Here is a 16,077-nt window from a genome sequence, read left to right as displayed (position 1 = left end):
CTGATTTTCATTCCCCTGCATTCCCTCTTCCTTCCCCATCTTTTTTTATCTCATATTACTGTGTTTTAACTGTCTACTTCATTGTTTATTTTTTTTCCCTATCTTGCCACTGTTATCTTTGCACTTTTCATTTATTTGTTTTTACTGTTGTGAGTTGCTTGGAGTTAAATAAGGGTCAAGGAATACAAGGAAGATTGGACTTAGTCCATTTGTGGCTATGTAGGGATTCTAGGCTGATCTCTCTTTTAGCTCCGCCCCCAGGTTCTGCCACTCCTTCTCCTACAGAATCCTTCTTAAAGTATGGTGTCCAGAACTAAAATTAAGATGAGAATTAGTACAGAATAAAGGGGGATTAGAATTCTGATTAGTACAGAATAAAGGGGAACTATTATTTCCCAGATGTGGTGGCTCAGTGGCTAAGATGCTGAGCTTGTCGATCAGAAAGGTCGGCAATTTGGCGGTTCAAACCCCTAGCGCCGCGTAATGGAGTGAGCTCCCATTACTTGTCCTAGCTTCTGCCAACCTAGCAGTTCGAAAGCATGTAAAAATGCAAGTAGAAAAATAGGGACCCCTTTGGAGGGAAGGTAACAGCGATCCGTGCGCCTTCGGTGTTTAGTCATGCCAGCCACATGACCACGGAGACGTCTTCAGACAGCGCTGGCTCTTCGGGTTTGTAACGGAGATGAGCAGCGCCCCCTAGAAACGATTAGAACCTTTACCTTTACCTATTATTTCCCATGACTCAGAAATTATGCTGAGATTGATGCAATCTAAAACTGCATTTAATTGTCCCTTGCCTCTTTTTTTGCAGTCACATTAAACCCCACTGATATTAATATTTAATTGAAATAACAACTAGTGTTCATAATTTAATTACAGTTTGTAGACATTACTATTCACAAAATGCAAAATCCTCTTGATTACAAAATTTCTAAGTAAATATATGGTACACTTAGATGATATACTTAACACACCTGTCATTTTTTTTTCACACTTTGCATTCTTGCACCCATAACCAAGCAATAAAACCCTGATTTGTAACTAAACAGCAGGCAGGAAAAAGGACACCTATTACGGTAATATTGGATAGACTCAAGATTTGAATACATCACATGATCATTGAAGGCAGTACTAATAACTACCCTGTATTCAAAATTACAGTCACCCAGAAGGAACTCTTTCCTATCAAACACATTATCCTTGATAGAAGTTATTAAAATAATAATTTTGGTATCTTACTTGCCTTAAAAGTTAGTGGAGAGAAACCAAGTGGAAACACTTACAGTCCAGGTCAGGATAAAAAGTTGAATTGAATTTATGCTCTACAGCATAATGCATTTAAGGTTGGTGGAAAAAACATTCCAGGTGCTTACAATTTCTTTGCAAGTACCTTAATATATCATTAGCTGGAATATTTGTGGGTGAAGAAAAGGTGCAGACTTTAGTTGAAGACACTTAAAAACACTTTTAAAACCACTCTTCCGCCAATGTGAAAATTAGAGCTGTTATTTTAAAATACTTGAATTACATATCACTAGTTTTAGGCACACTAATCCTTTTTTTTTTCTTTATGTAAATATAGCAGTACAGACACACACCCAAATCTGGAAACAATTTATTTTGCCTTTGATCCGATGGTACAGGTAATCCTTGACTTATGATCACAGAGACTTAGCCACTGTTCAAAGTTACGACGGACCTACCTTATGGCTACTTAGAACCTAGATTTTTTTTGGAACGATCTGTGTAGATGTAGCTATACAGTGGTACACTTTTGTATACATCTACACAAATTAAAGATTAAAGATTCAAAATGGTGAATTTTATACTTAAAACTTAACTTTTTGCTGGGGCCATCAATCTGTCTTATTACATTTAAAAAAAGTACTACTTATGGTTTGTTACTTCAAATACTATTGCCTTAATGTCTTTTAAACCTATTAAAACACTGTTTATAGACATGTTAATATGGTCAAATTTTTGACAAATTGAGTTCATGAACTTTTTTTTGCAAATGTTTGCTTACCATGTATATTTTATTTTATGTATGTATAGGGCAAGCCAGGTATATAATTTGATAAAGCTGCAATCATAAAGTCTTAATAGAAGGTGTAAGAAATCTCTGCATGAACTAAAGTTGTATACTTTGTAAATTATTTGCCCTAATGTTTTAAAAAATAGTTTTTTTTTTAAAAGAAAATGTTGGTGCACATTCAGAATTACAGAATAGCAGAGATGAAGATTGTAATACATTTTGTAAATTGTCAGCCAAAGGTTATTTTTATATCACTGTATATACTGTTTCAACCGTCAGTCCTAATTTGTCCTGGTTTTCATCTAGTCACTGATATTCCATAAGTGCCTTGAAAGACCAGATTTTTTAGCATGAACAAGTTACCTATAGAGACTAGTGTTATCAATATACAGTATTTGAACTATCAGTAAAAGAGAATATTTTTTTAAAAAAAGATTCATTCACTGAGAACTAGAAAATTCAGGATTGACAAATCTCTCTCTACTTCCAAAATCCTTTCCAAAAATGCCAAGAGCTGCAGGAGAAATCATAAAGCTGCAGACACCAACCAACACACACATTAAAAGCATTCATTGTATATAACCATTCATTCAGCAACCAGTTGAAATTACAATGACATTGAAAAAAGGAACTTAGAACAGATCCTCGCACTTACAACCATCGCAGCAGCCTTACTGTCGTGTGATCAAAATTCAGGAACCGGCACATATTTATAATGGCTGCAGTGTCCCAGGGTCACATGATCCCAAGGTCATGTGATCGCCATTTGGAAACTTTCCAGCTGGCTTCTGATAAATCAATGGGGGAAACCGGATTTGCTTAATAACTGTGGGATTCGTTAAACAACTGCTGTGATTCACTTATCAATCCTGGCAAAACAGGTAATAAAATTAGGAACAACTCACTTAACCACCACCTTGCTTAACAATAGAAATTCTGGTCCCAATCGTGGTCATAAGTCAAAGTTTAGCAGTCCTGTATTTCTGCAGCTCAACAGATGCACATTTTTAGCAATCTATATATATATATAAGTGAAATGCTGATGGGCCATCTGCTAAAATAAAGCCAGATCATGGCATATAAATCAGGAAGCCTGTAATTGTGGAGTCTGTCTGGCAAGAACAAAGAATGTTTATCCACAGGAGATAAACATGTGTAAATCTTGTAACAATCCTGGCTAATTGGAAAGCTGATAAAAGCAACATGACTTAGCCAACTTGCAGACCTCAGCTAAAAGTTAGGCCTGCAGCAAATCAAATGTGTATTAGATAATTCCTAGGGCATTCATTAGCCAAGATTTGGAAATAGGGACAGCTAGAAACCAATAGAACAAATTGTAGAATTATTACTAAAATGTTTATTAGATGATAATTTCTTATTATTTCACTTTGTCCCACCTTCTCCTTTAGTGAAAATGTATAAAACTCACTCAATCCTTTGTTCTTGGCATTTTGACCAGGAGCCCTTTTCCTTGGAGTACTCCAATAAAAAGCAGTCAGAAAACCTCCACCTCGTGTCTGGAGTCTCTCATTGGCTTTGGCACCAGGCTCAGACCCTAATTGGGGACAACAATACCACTCACGCATCATCACAAAATCTCCAGAACCATCAAGCCTACAGACTTGCAATTTGCCATGTATGTTCCTCTTGGCTTCTAGATGCTCACTAAGAAAGGATTTTTCGAAATGACCATCAGAGCATTAGTATTTCCTATATTATTATTATTAACACGCTCTGGTGCTAAGTTCTACTCCCCCACCCCACCTGAAAAGAAATCTCTTCCAAATTCAAAACACAAGCAGAGGAGAGGAGTTTCAGTTTCACAGCAGCAAGCAGCTTTAGAACAAAACAGGTGAGCTAAGCCACGCCCAGGCTCCTTGGTGTCTCCTTCTTGCTCACACAGCAAATACTGTTTCAGTTTCCAAACTGCCCTCAACTCTCTCACACACTGACAGGATAAATACCGATGGATAAATAAATACCGATGGATGCTGATAGGCAGAAGCAGAATTCCCCCTTATTTTCCTCTCCAAATACCAAGCCAAACCACATCGTTTCGTAGCGAAGCACAGGTATCAAGCTAGATCAGTATAGCAATAGCACTTAGACTTATATACTACTTTGTACTTCTTTACAGCCCTCTCTAAGCGATTTACAGAATCAGCCTCTTGTCCCAAACAATCTGGGTCCTCATTTTACCCACCTCGGAAGGATGGAAGGCTGAGTCAACCTTGCTTGAGCCTGGTGGGATTTGAACTGCCAAATTGAAGTAGCTTGCAGTACTGCACTCTTACCACTGCCCCACAGAGGCTCCCTATATTGATAAGTATATTCATAATTCTGTTCATTCTAGATCAAATCATCAAAAGTTACACAAGAGGTTAATGCAGGAAGAAACACGTTTTCAAGATACACAGAATTTTCTTCAGGCATAACACTGATACAGGTAATCCTCGACTTGCAACTATTCGCTTAGTGAACATTCAGAGTTAACAACTCACTGAAAAAAGTGACCCGCGACCATTTTTCACACAATTGCGGCTCCCTAGTGGTCACGTGATCAAAATGCAGACATTTGGCCACTGACTCATATTTATGACGGTTGTAGGATCCTGGGGCCATGGGATCCCCTTTTGTGACCTTCTGACAAGCGAAGTCAACAGGGAAGCCAGATTCACTTAACAGCTGTGTTACTAACTTAGCAACTGCAGCGGTTCAGTTAACAACTGTGGCAGGAAAGGTCATAAAATGGGGCAAAATTCAGTTAAGAGCTGCCTTGCTTAGCAACAGAAATGCTGGGCTCAATTATAGGTCGTACGTCGAGGACATGGAAAATCCCTCATCTGAAAATAAATACAAGCTGTGATGTCTCACATTCAGAACTGGTTGTGATCAGAAAGCAAAGCCTTCCCAGGGGAAGTGGTAAACACAAAAAGGAGAATTCAAATCATTCAAAGGCCCAACATTCAGGAAGACAATGGCCCACAGTTGGAAGCCAGATTTCCAATTGTGGGAAGACCCCCTATTCAGAGTTTTGCAGCGTTAATTCAGTGCCAGAAAAATAAATACAGATGGCGGACGCTTTATTTAACATCTTTATAAACATAATAAGTAGATTTTACAAACCAGTTGTAGATTTCTCCAACATGGAGCAAACTCAGACAGAAACATGTTGCAAGTAACTTCAGTAGCAACTCAGGAGCTCAGAAACAGACATCAGTTTCACTTTAGTTCAGCAGGCAAGCATTATTCACAGCAAAGAAGCAGTTTCATTTTCAATTGACAGACTCTGAGCTTAACATAGCTACCAAGCTGCAGAGCTCAATAAAGAGTCACATCTAGGCTACTTCTAGTTTCAGTTTCCAATCAGTCCTCATTGGCTGATTTAGTTGCTATGCCTATTCTTGTCTGACCTTGTTACCAAGCTCTATTCCAGTTCATGAATATACTCTGACACCCGCCCTCTCCTGGAAGAATATGAAAAAGGCAGCGTCAGGATTCCGGCAGTTACCCCAATTAAATCATGAGTTTCGAGCCAAACTTCCAAAACTTCAAAAGGATTTATTGGGAGTTAACATGTCTGGTACTGCCTGGGTGTAGCCGACTCTGAGACACATCATTCATTGTCACCCTTGACCCTGGTTTTCCCCCCACCCCCTGGGTGTATTGTAATTCCTATTCTCCAATGGGACACATCCATAGCTAAGAGTCATCAATCTTGCTCTCCAGTTAGAATTTTGCACGGCAGAAACTTCAGTCACCTAGTTACTATCTTTGAAAAACTATTTATGGAATGCACTTTTGATTTCCAAGCTACCGCAGTGGTCTTTCAAAACCCCTTTCCCTTCTCCCTTTCTGTTGGCAATTCTAAAAAGACCATAGAAATATTTTGAGTTGACAGGCAGACTATTATATTTCCCTAAAGGAGAAATACAGAAACATGCTCTTGGAGACAGAAAGCAGTCCCCAAGTCTTTCTTAGTAGCCCCCAGCAAATTTTTGTGCCCATTGAGAAAGATTGGGCCATCCTATCTAACAAAACAAAAGACCTCCAGCTCCAGGATGATGGGATTAAGACATGACCCCTCAGGACATCATGGGATTAACCATCTAGCAGCAGAGCTCACCACATTGCACAATCTCCTGGGGACATTACATCACCCTCCGGGCTTCAACCAAACTTAGCTCAGACAACCTACAGAGTCAGCTATGACCCCTACATAACCCCTACAACAGCCAATAGAATACATGTTCTTGCACAGGAACAGGAAGCTCAAGGGCAAAGCCCAAGAGAAGGTATAAATACCTCCCACCCTCAACTCCATGTGGTCAGCTACCCAGAACCATCCATGTGGTTCTGCTTCATCATTAAACCATCTTTCCAAATCAACCCCCATATTTCCACTGTCTTTCTCCCCACTTGAAACTGAACCAAATAGGGGTCCAACACGATCATCTTCACTGCGAATGGCCAATAATTTTGGGGATCTCTTGACTGTATCTACTTCGATCGCACTCATTTTAGACATTGAAACAGAACGAGACAAAGCCAAAAATGCAAAAAAATAAATAAAAAAAATGAAAATAAACAGAAAGAAGCAGCTTCTGATTTTCTTGAGAACAATTATGAGCACAAATTTGAGAGGGGCCTCTCAACTCTTCCACGTGGCCCTGTTTATTCTTGCTGCTACATGCAGCAGAAATGTTTTCTCTATTCACACCAAAAGCCCATTTTTTTTCCATTGTAAAAGACAAGGTCTCTTTATTTTAGGTTTGCAAATGTTCCAGTTGCTGGGTCACCTCTGTTATTCATAAAGCATAATTTTATGAGGGCCTGATCCACCCATGTTCAGCCCTTCCCTCCTGAACAGCAGTGCACTAACTTCTGTACAGGTGTGCAGGATCTCTTCTCTGCCTTTCCTACCGCAAAAGGAACTCTTAGCGTTGCCCTGTGCCATTCCGGTGACATGAGAAAGGAAAAGCATTTAAATGCACAGGAATTCTGACAAGGCGGAGGAGGAGATTAAAAGAATAGAACAAAATTCTTTATTGGCCAAGTGGGATTGGACACAGAAGGAATTTGTCTTGGTGCGTATAGCAACAGCACTTAGACTTATCTACCGCTTTAGAGTGCTTTACAGCCCTCTCTAAGCGGTTTACAGAGTCAGCATATTGCCCCCAACAATTTGGGTCCTCATTTTACCCACCTCAGAAGGTTGGAAAGCTGAGTCAACCTTGAGCCTCATGGGATCTGAACTGCCAAACTGTAGGCAGCTGGCTGCAGAAGTAGCTTGCAGTACTGCACTCTAACCACTGCGCCACAGAGACTCTTTTCTGCTGCTACACTCCTGCTCTCAGTGTACATAAAAGAAAAGATACATTCGTCAAGAATCATAAGGTGTAACACTTCATAGTAGTCATAGGGTACAATCAGCAATCAAGTCATACAAGGAAATGGTCAATAAAAATCGTTAGGATACAAGTGACAAGGTTACAGTCATAAGTGGGAGGAGATGGGTGAAAGCAAGAATGGGAGGATTAATAGTAACAGTAATGCAGACTTTGTAAATAGTTGGACAGCGTTGAGGGAATTATTTGTTTAGCAGACTGATGACGTTCAGGGAAAAACTGTCCTCGTGTCTAGTTGTTCTGGTGTGCAGTGCTCTGTAGTGTCGTTTTGAGGGAAGGAGTTGAAACAATTTATGTCCAGGATATGAGAGGTAAATATTTTCACAGCCCTCTTTTTGACTCGTGCAGTATACAGGTTCTCAATTGAAGGCAGGTTGGTAGTAATTGTTTTTTCTGCAGTCCTAATTACTCTCTGAGTAATTAAAAGTTGACAAGTGTGTTGGTACAATTCTGTACTATTTGGGAAAACAAATGCCTGCCATCAAAGCAACTTTAATATGAGTGGACTTCAATTCCCAAAATCCCCTAGCCCATACACCTTGAGAAACAGTGAGCTAGAGTTTAGCTAAAATTCTTTCATTCACATTTTCCAAAAGGGAAAATTTGTCCTCAGTTTCACGAGTCTCACTCACACCCTAGGAAACATGAACAAAGAACACATCCTCCAACCTGGGCACCCTTCATATGGCTGGACTTCAATTCCCAGAATTCTTAGCAATGATCATGTGGTACCAGAATTCTAGAGGGAAAAAGTCCATTCATTTTGGACCACAGCCACATTATTTTGAAGTACTGGAGACTTCAAGGAATTCCATTTACTTACGTTCATACATAAATTTATACATATGTATAACTCTGCTTTCTATTCTATGTGTCTACAGACAAACAGACAGATAGCAGACAGACAGACAGAGAGCAATTTATAGCTATTATGGTATAAATAGAAATGTATAAATTACCTCTTGCTCTATGGTTATTAAAAAAAAAAACCTCTCTTTTTCTGTCACGTCTTTGTTTTAATCATCCAAACCATATACACCCTAAGTTCATTTTTTTCCATTTTATGAAAAAAGTCTATAAAGGTTTCTAGTCAGCAATAAACATGGATATTGTGTTTTCTCTAATCAAGGAAGTCAATTTAGCCACCTCTGTAGGTTTCATCATCTTTACCGACTATTTCTCTATTGTGGTTGATGCCAAATCAACCTTTGCACAAATAACAATCTTGCTGAAATTATCATAGGTAAAACCAAAGTTCCGTGTCTTTTTTCCAGCTGTTTGTCTAACGATCTCAGCAGAAAAACATCCAGTTTCAATTGTATATTAATCTTTAAATTCCTCCAAGTTGGTGTATGTAGGCTACTTCTTCAGGGAATTCCAAGGAAATGCAACGTTAGCATGGCACAACAGAATTAACTGAGTCTGCAGTCTTCAAGAGACTGACGTGAGAATAAATCTGTAAATGTTTACATCATAGTAACCATGCCTGGAATTATACTGAAAGAGCTTGCTGACATTTGTAAGAAATTAAGGTGTGTGTTTTTTTAAAGTAAAGGTGTTTATCAGACAGAGACCACATTTTGAAATGCATGAAATATTATTTTTGTAGATGACTACAGAATATATTGGCACAACAGGGTTTAAAAATTATCCTAGCTAAAAACCTAAAAGCAATAAAATGCATAGAGGACTTTCTGATGTTTCTGTACAGATCTTGAAACTTACAAAGTAAACACAACAATCATTTTTGTGAACAGGCACCGAAAATACTAATGCTGCTTTAATTATACTTTATTATAGACACTGCAAGACAGAATACTACTATAGATTTTCAAAATGTCTGTGTCATTTTACATGGATGTGAAAATATGTCAGGTGAGAACTTTGTGCTGTTTTAATGGTTAAAAATGCTTTGTCCTGCCCGCCAAGTTTTTTTTTTAATTACTTTGTACTTTAGCCCACAGTCCTAAGTTTTCCTTATTCTTTCTTTTCAGGTATTAATAGTCATTTTTTTAAATTGTTGAGGTAAGCCATAAATGGAAGTTGTAGTCCAAATATCCCTGGAGAGAGCCAGATTGGAAAGAACTGTTTTAATAAATTACGGGAAATTTCCATAAAGTACTGTAAATGCATGAAACGTTATTTTGTGTAATGGTAACTTTGGCGGAATAGAAATTGAGAGATTGTGAGTTCTAGTCCTCTTTGGCTAGGTGGACCTCACAGACCCAACAACAACCTCACAGGGTTGTAATTGGGCAGAAAATAGGAGAAAATTATGCCAAAATAAAGCAAAGAAAATTATGCCAAAATAAAACTGGGATGTAAATTTAACCATAATAATTAACGTCAATCCTCATCAAGTCACCAAGGGTTAAAACTTATCCCAAATGAAGTTTTGCCTTTTAATTTGTGGTTCGGTATGTTAGACAAATCCAGGCAATCAGTTTAATTCAGAAAGCAGGGGTGCATTAACCGTGGTTAATCATAATGTACAACCACTCATGACATGAGGAATTCCAGATCTGGGCAGCCCAATTTTTCAGAATGAGCTCCAGCCAAGTTTAAAATGTATTAGGAAATATTCTCTCTCTAGTATGAATACAGTACGTCTGTAATATATTAAATCATATTTATTACAATTTTAATATACATTATGTGTAATATGCTTTTTTCATATTATTGCGATATCTTTTTAATATGAATGTCATTTTTCATGAAAGGGCAAGAAATGCTGCTGGAGTTTTCTCTCCTATTTTCAATTTATAGTCTTTTTGTCCTCCAAGGACATTGGGAACATTATATGAAGACTACAATACTCCTCAACATACATTCATTTAGTGACCATTTTGAAGTTACAATGGCACTGAAAATTAAGTCACTTGCAACTGATCCTCGCACTTATGACTGTCATAGCATCCCCACAGTGACAGGATCAGAATTCGGGTGATTGGTAACTGGCATCTATTTACAATGGTTGTAGCGTCCTGGCACTGAGATGTTCTCAGCTGGTTTCCAACAAACGAAGCCAATGGGGGAAGCAGGATTTGCTTACTGACTGCATGATTCACTTAACAGCTGCAGTGATTCACTTAATAACAGTGGCAAAAAAAGATCCAGGTGCAACTCGCTTAATAGCCACCTTGCTTATCAAAAGAAATTCAGGTCTCAAATCTTGGTCACCAGTCAAGAACTCTCTGTAGTCCCTCTTTGGTAGCCAAAGCAAAAGTAAAATTGCACTAAACGCTCCATGCATTTTATGAACAGTATGAACAGTAGAATTGGAAGGGACCTCGGAGGTCTTCTAGTCCAACCCCCTGCTCGAGCAGGAGACCTCATACCATTTCCAATAAAGGATGGCCCAGTTTCTTTTTGAAAGCTTTATGAACAAGCTGGATTCTTTATGAGCAAGAATCTCTTTACGATTTCTATGTATATTATTCTATGTGTCCATAAAGAATTTTCTCTCTATGAACAAACTGCATTTGAACCTAGATCTTCCCTTCATAAAGACAAAGCAGATGGTGTAACGACCCCAGTTCACATTAATCCTGGTGGTAGAATTTTATATCTGCAAACAGGCAGCCCCGCTGCCACAGCCACCAACAAGGTTCACCTGCCTGGAATCCACACTGTATAACGGACATTAATACAATTGAGCGAGTCCAGAGGTCTTTCACGAGAAGAGTACTCCACTCCTCTGCTAGCAATAGAACACCTTATGCTACCGGGCTTGAAATTTTGGACCTGGACAACCTAGAACTACGCCGCCTATGGTCTGATCTAAGCTTAATACACAAAATTGTCTGCTACAACATCCTACCTGTCAACGACTACTTCAGCTTCAACTGCAGTAACACACGGGCAAACAACAGATATAAACTCAAAGTAAACCGCTCCAAACTCGAAATACGACCTCAGCAACAGAGAGGTCAATGCCTGGAACTCACTACCTGACTCTGTTGTTACATCCTCAAACCCCCAAAACTTCAATCTCAAACTGTTTACCGTGGGCCTCACTCCATTCCTGAGAGGTCTGTAAGGGGGCGTGCATAAGCGCACCAGCGTGCCCACCGTCCCTGTCCTACTGTTGCCATTCAGTCATACTCATTTATGATGCATATACTGATACCTGTTTATACTTATATGTTTATATGTTACGTTCATACGTATACTTGTTTTCTCATGCATGCTTGACAAATAAAATAAATTAAACAAATAAATAAATAAAGTATACTACGCTGTTACTGGTGCTTGGATGAGTACAGGTAGTCCTCAACTTACCACCACAACTGAGCCCCAAATTTATGTTGCTAAGTGAGAAATTTGTGAAGTGAGTTTTGCCCCATTTTATGACCTTTTCTTGTCACATCTGTTAAGTGAATCACTGCAGTTGTTAAATTAGTAACAGCGTTGTTAGGTGAATCTGGCTTCCCCGTTGACTTTTGTTGTCAGAAGGTCACAAAAAAGTGACCCTGCAACCGTCATAAATGTGAGTGAGTTGTCAAGCATCCACATGTAAATCACGAGACCATGGGGATGCTGCAACGGTCATAAGTGTGAAAAATGGTCGTAAAGGTCACTGTTTTCAGTTGTAACTTCGAATGGTCACTAAGGGAACTGTTGTAAGTCGAGGACTACCCTGTATCCTACAATTTCCCAGGTTCCTGAACAAGAACAGGGAACTGGGTGGTGTCCTGTTCTTTTAAAAGTCCTGGAGAAGCAGTAGCAGCAACACTGCAGAACAATCAGCCATCAAAGGCAGAAGGAGAGCTGGATTTTTCTACTGGCTTTAATAAGAAGGAACACCTTATTCAGAAATTGCATTTGCCAGCTTGAACTTTTATTTATTATTTTTTACAAATAACTCAGGGAAGTGAACATCCCCTCCTCTTAGTTAGTTAGTTTACTTTATTGTCAAGTGAGTTTACTTTATTGTCATTGCACCTAAATCAAACACCATCTTCAGTGCACCTCATGACCATGAAAATAAACAAAAACACACATCCTTCACACTCCACACATTGAACTGAAAACCTCTGTCACCGCACCAATACTGCACTATACAGCAGAATTCAAAAGAGCTACTGCCCTGGGATAGAAGCTGTTTTTCAGCCTATTTGTCCTTGTTTTTATTATCCTGTACCATCTGCTAGATTGTAATAGTTCAAAAAAAAAGGGTTCCCAGGATGAGATGGATCTTTGAGAATGTTTTGAACTTTCTTAAGGCAGCGGGGACTATTTTTTTCTCTTCCTATTTTCCCCACAACAACCCTGTGTGGTGAGTTGGTCTGAGAGAGAATGACTGGCTCAAAGTCACCCAGCCGGCTTTCAAGACGGAGGTGGGACTTGAACTCATGATCTCTTGCTTTCTAGCCTGGTTAACTTAACCAAGTGACAAAATTGGCTCTTTTGTTTGGTTTCTACCTGCAAAAAAAAAAAAAAAAGTACTTTGCACCTTGGCTAGACAAAGGGAGTTAATTAGGACCACATATTTCAACTGTCAAAGGAAAACCCTCCCAACTTAAGCAACAAGAACTTAAAAGGCAATAAAGCAATCAAAATCCACTTCCTTCTCTGCACCCAATTCTATGGAAAGTAGCACGGACAAGCCACAGTTTAACTGGCTAGGTAATTACTTGTTACAAGCAGAACTGATAGAGCGAGAGGGGAAAAAAAGACACTTTATCATTGCATTTATCTTTAGGAACTGCTTAACTTCCAGTTTTAGGGATGCTTTTCAAAGGAACAATTTTGTTTATGAGTGTAATTGTTTTAATTGCTGTTTTATTTTGTAAGCCACCCGCAGTCAACTGGAGTGGGTGGCTATCTTTACATCTAAATAATAACAACGATCACTTGAGCTGCTGTTTTTCAGCAATTCTAAGCAAAAGCAGAGGAAAGGAACTCAAATATAGGTGAACCACTAATTCGGAGAGGATGGGAGGAGAAAGTTATAAACGTACATTGCACCTCCAAAGTTCTTCTGGCCCAGCCGCTATGGAGAAAACTGAAAGCTCGCTTCTGGAGGTCCCGGGCCCACAGCAAACCTCCGATTTCAAAGGAGCAATCTCTCTTTCAAAAGGAACCTTTGATCATCATCAATCTTCTCTAAACTTTGGAAAAAGTTCAGAGAAGGGCAACTAAGGCCTGGAGGCTAAAACATTGGAAGAACGGCTGCAGGATTTGGGTTTGGATGGTCTAAAGAAAAGAAGAATTGGGGGCGACACGATAGCAGTATTCCAGTATTTGTGGGGCTGCCACAAAGAAAAGGGGGTCGAGTTATTCTCCAAAGCACCAGAAGGCAAGACAAGAAACAAGGGGTGGAAACTAATCAAGGAGAGAAGCAACCTGGAATTAAGAGGAAACTTTCTAACCGCGAGGACAATTAACTAGTGAAACATCTCGCCTTCAGAAATCGTGGGTGCTCCATCACTGGAGGTTTTGAAGAAGAATCTAGACAGTCACTTATCTAAAAATAGTGCACATTTTCCTGCTTGAGCATGGAGCTGGATCAGGGCTGTTTTAACACATGGGCCTGATGGGCATTTGCCTGTGGGCCCCACGAGCATAGGGGCCCCTTACTAATCTGTGTATGTTAACCCTTCAATGCACCTTGTGTCATATAAATACAGCAACATATTTACTACATTTTACTGCATTTTTAAATTGATACTAACATGCAAATATGTGTTTAATTTTATTGACCATTTACATTTTTAATTCCTGTGAGTAGTTGTCGTAGGGGCCCCAGTACACTGTTTTGCCCAGGGCCCATAATGCTGTTCAGGTGGCCCTGGGCTGGTCTAGAAGACCTCCAAGGTCCCCTTCCAAGTTCCAAGCTCATTCTATTCTAAATGCTAAAATCACTTTAGGAGAGTCTCACCTGCCACCCTCAGGATGAGTTGGGACTGCAATTCCCAGAATTCCATTTCCTGACGGTTGGGGGATTGGGGGGGGTTGCGTCCTGGGGCTGAACCTGGAAGGATCCAGGTGTAACGTGGGAACTTAGGCTGGGAGGTCACAGGCTCATCCGCACGAAGTGGATGCCCTGCAAAACCGCCAAGTGCTGGCAGCCGGAAAGTGTCCCCGAGAGCCAGAAGGGGCGAGGGGAGGCGGGATTCCCGGCGGCAGGAGGGCGACTCGGGACTCTCATCCCTCCACTCGGGCTCCACCGCCGGAATCCGCCACTTCCTAGCCAAGAAGTTGGAAGGCGAAGCAAGCAAGGGGGGGGGGGGGAAGCCCTGGAAAGAAGGAGGCGCTTTGGGGTGGGAAGAGCCGGGATAGCCCTCCGAGGCTGGAGATCAGCCTTGGTAGGAGCCGCACCTGCACCCCCCCCCCCCCCCCCAACCCCGGATTTCGGAAACTCGCGGCTCAGGCGGCTCCATTCTCACAACCACCCTGGAGCCCGAAAGGACGCAGAGCAGCTTTTGGAAGCGCCACAAAGGAGGGTCCAAGTTCAGCAGGACCCCCCTGCCTGCTGGATCTCTCCCCCTCCCCTCACGACCCCCTCCCCTCACCCACGCCTCAGTTTTCCCCCTCAGGAAAATGGGAACAAGAGCGATATTTTTTTCCCCTGAGCCTTTCCAGCCGGGGCTGCCCTGAAGCGGCTGAGCGGGCGGGCGAGGCGGACTTGCCCTCTTCAGGAACAAACTCAACCGGCCGCGAAAGGGAAACCGCGGGCGGCTCCGGGGAAAGGGAAAGGAGACGGAGGACGAGGAGATCCAGGGAGCCCCGGCCCGAGCCTCCCGCCCTTCCCTTCCCTTCCCTTCCCTTTTACCTTGCTGTAGAGCTCCGTCACCGACATGTCCTGGCCGGCGAGGCGCAAAGCCGAAAGGGCGCAAAGCCGAGCGCGGCGCTGTGGCGCCCCGAGGAAAAGTCCGGAGGCAACTCCGAAGCATGCAAGGCGAGCCTGAAAAGCGGCCGTCCAGGCGTTGCGTGTTGGCGGCGGCGGCGGCGGGGATAGTAGTGGGAATCCAGACGGGCCCCGGCGGGCGATGCAGGTCCGACGGCCGGCGCGCTCCTCGGAAAAGGGCCCCCGCGCGCGACCTTTGCCCGGCCTCGGCCCCGACTTATTTACCCAACGGCCGGCGAAGAGCGAGCGGCAGGCGGAAGGTGAGGAGAGAGAGAGAGAGAGGAGCAGCCGCTGCCCGGCGAGGCGGGCGGGCGGGCGGGCGGAGTCGGGCGCCGCTCCCTCGTCGCCAGGTAGGGGAGGCGGCGCTGGGGCTCGGCGGGGAGGGGAGGCGGCCGCCCGGTTCCGCTTCCCTGCGCGCTCGCCTGGTTGGCGCAGGTGGGAGAGCCGGGCAAGCCCGCGGGCACGGCTCGCCCTCTGCCGGCCGAGCCCGGGAAGCAAGTGCGCGCCGCGCCGTCCGGCCGGCCGCCCCCTCACGACGGTGGCGCCTGGCCGAGCTGAGGGGGGCCGGCTTTATGCCCTCGGGGAGGAGCGGCGGGGGGAACCCTTCGGCTCTTCACGCCTCGAGCGCTGCGATGCTCCCTTTTCCTTTAACTTCCCGGGCAAAACGGCGGCTTCATCACCAGCCATCTTCGCTTCTCCAGAAGGTCCGGAGGAAGCGCGGCAAATTTCTTATATAAAACAGAACAAAACAGAACAGAATAACAGAGTTGGCAATCTTTTTT

General features: G+C 42.2%; 1 protein-coding gene across 4 annotated transcripts in view; it reads right to left on the bottom strand.

The window, feature by feature from the left end:
• Positions 1–15,635, bottom strand: part of MYO5B (myosin VB) — a 297,420-nt gene extending 281,785 nt beyond the window's left edge. For 3 of the 4 annotated variants that reach the window (XM_026714934.2, XM_087927513.1, XM_026714943.2), the window contains exon 1: positions 15,221–15,634. In XM_026714934.2, coding sequence (XP_026570719.2) covers positions 15,221–15,247 — 27 coding nt within the window. In that variant the 5' untranslated portion in view covers positions 15,248–15,634. Of the gene's footprint in view, positions 1–15,220 lie in introns of all 4 variants that reach the window. The other variant, XM_087927512.1, reaches the window with a different exon arrangement.
• Between the last annotated feature and the right edge of the window lie 442 nt (positions 15,636–16,077).

Source organism: Pseudonaja textilis, chromosome 2 (genome assembly GCF_049901715.1).
Source record: "Pseudonaja textilis isolate UNSWEBS1 chromosome 2, rPseTex1.2, whole genome shotgun sequence".
In the NCBI taxonomy this organism is placed as follows: domain Eukaryota; kingdom Metazoa; phylum Chordata; class Lepidosauria; order Squamata; family Elapidae; genus Pseudonaja; species Pseudonaja textilis.
Note: the sequence above shows the minus strand (reverse complement) of the source record. Positions and strands in the feature narration are given on the sequence as shown.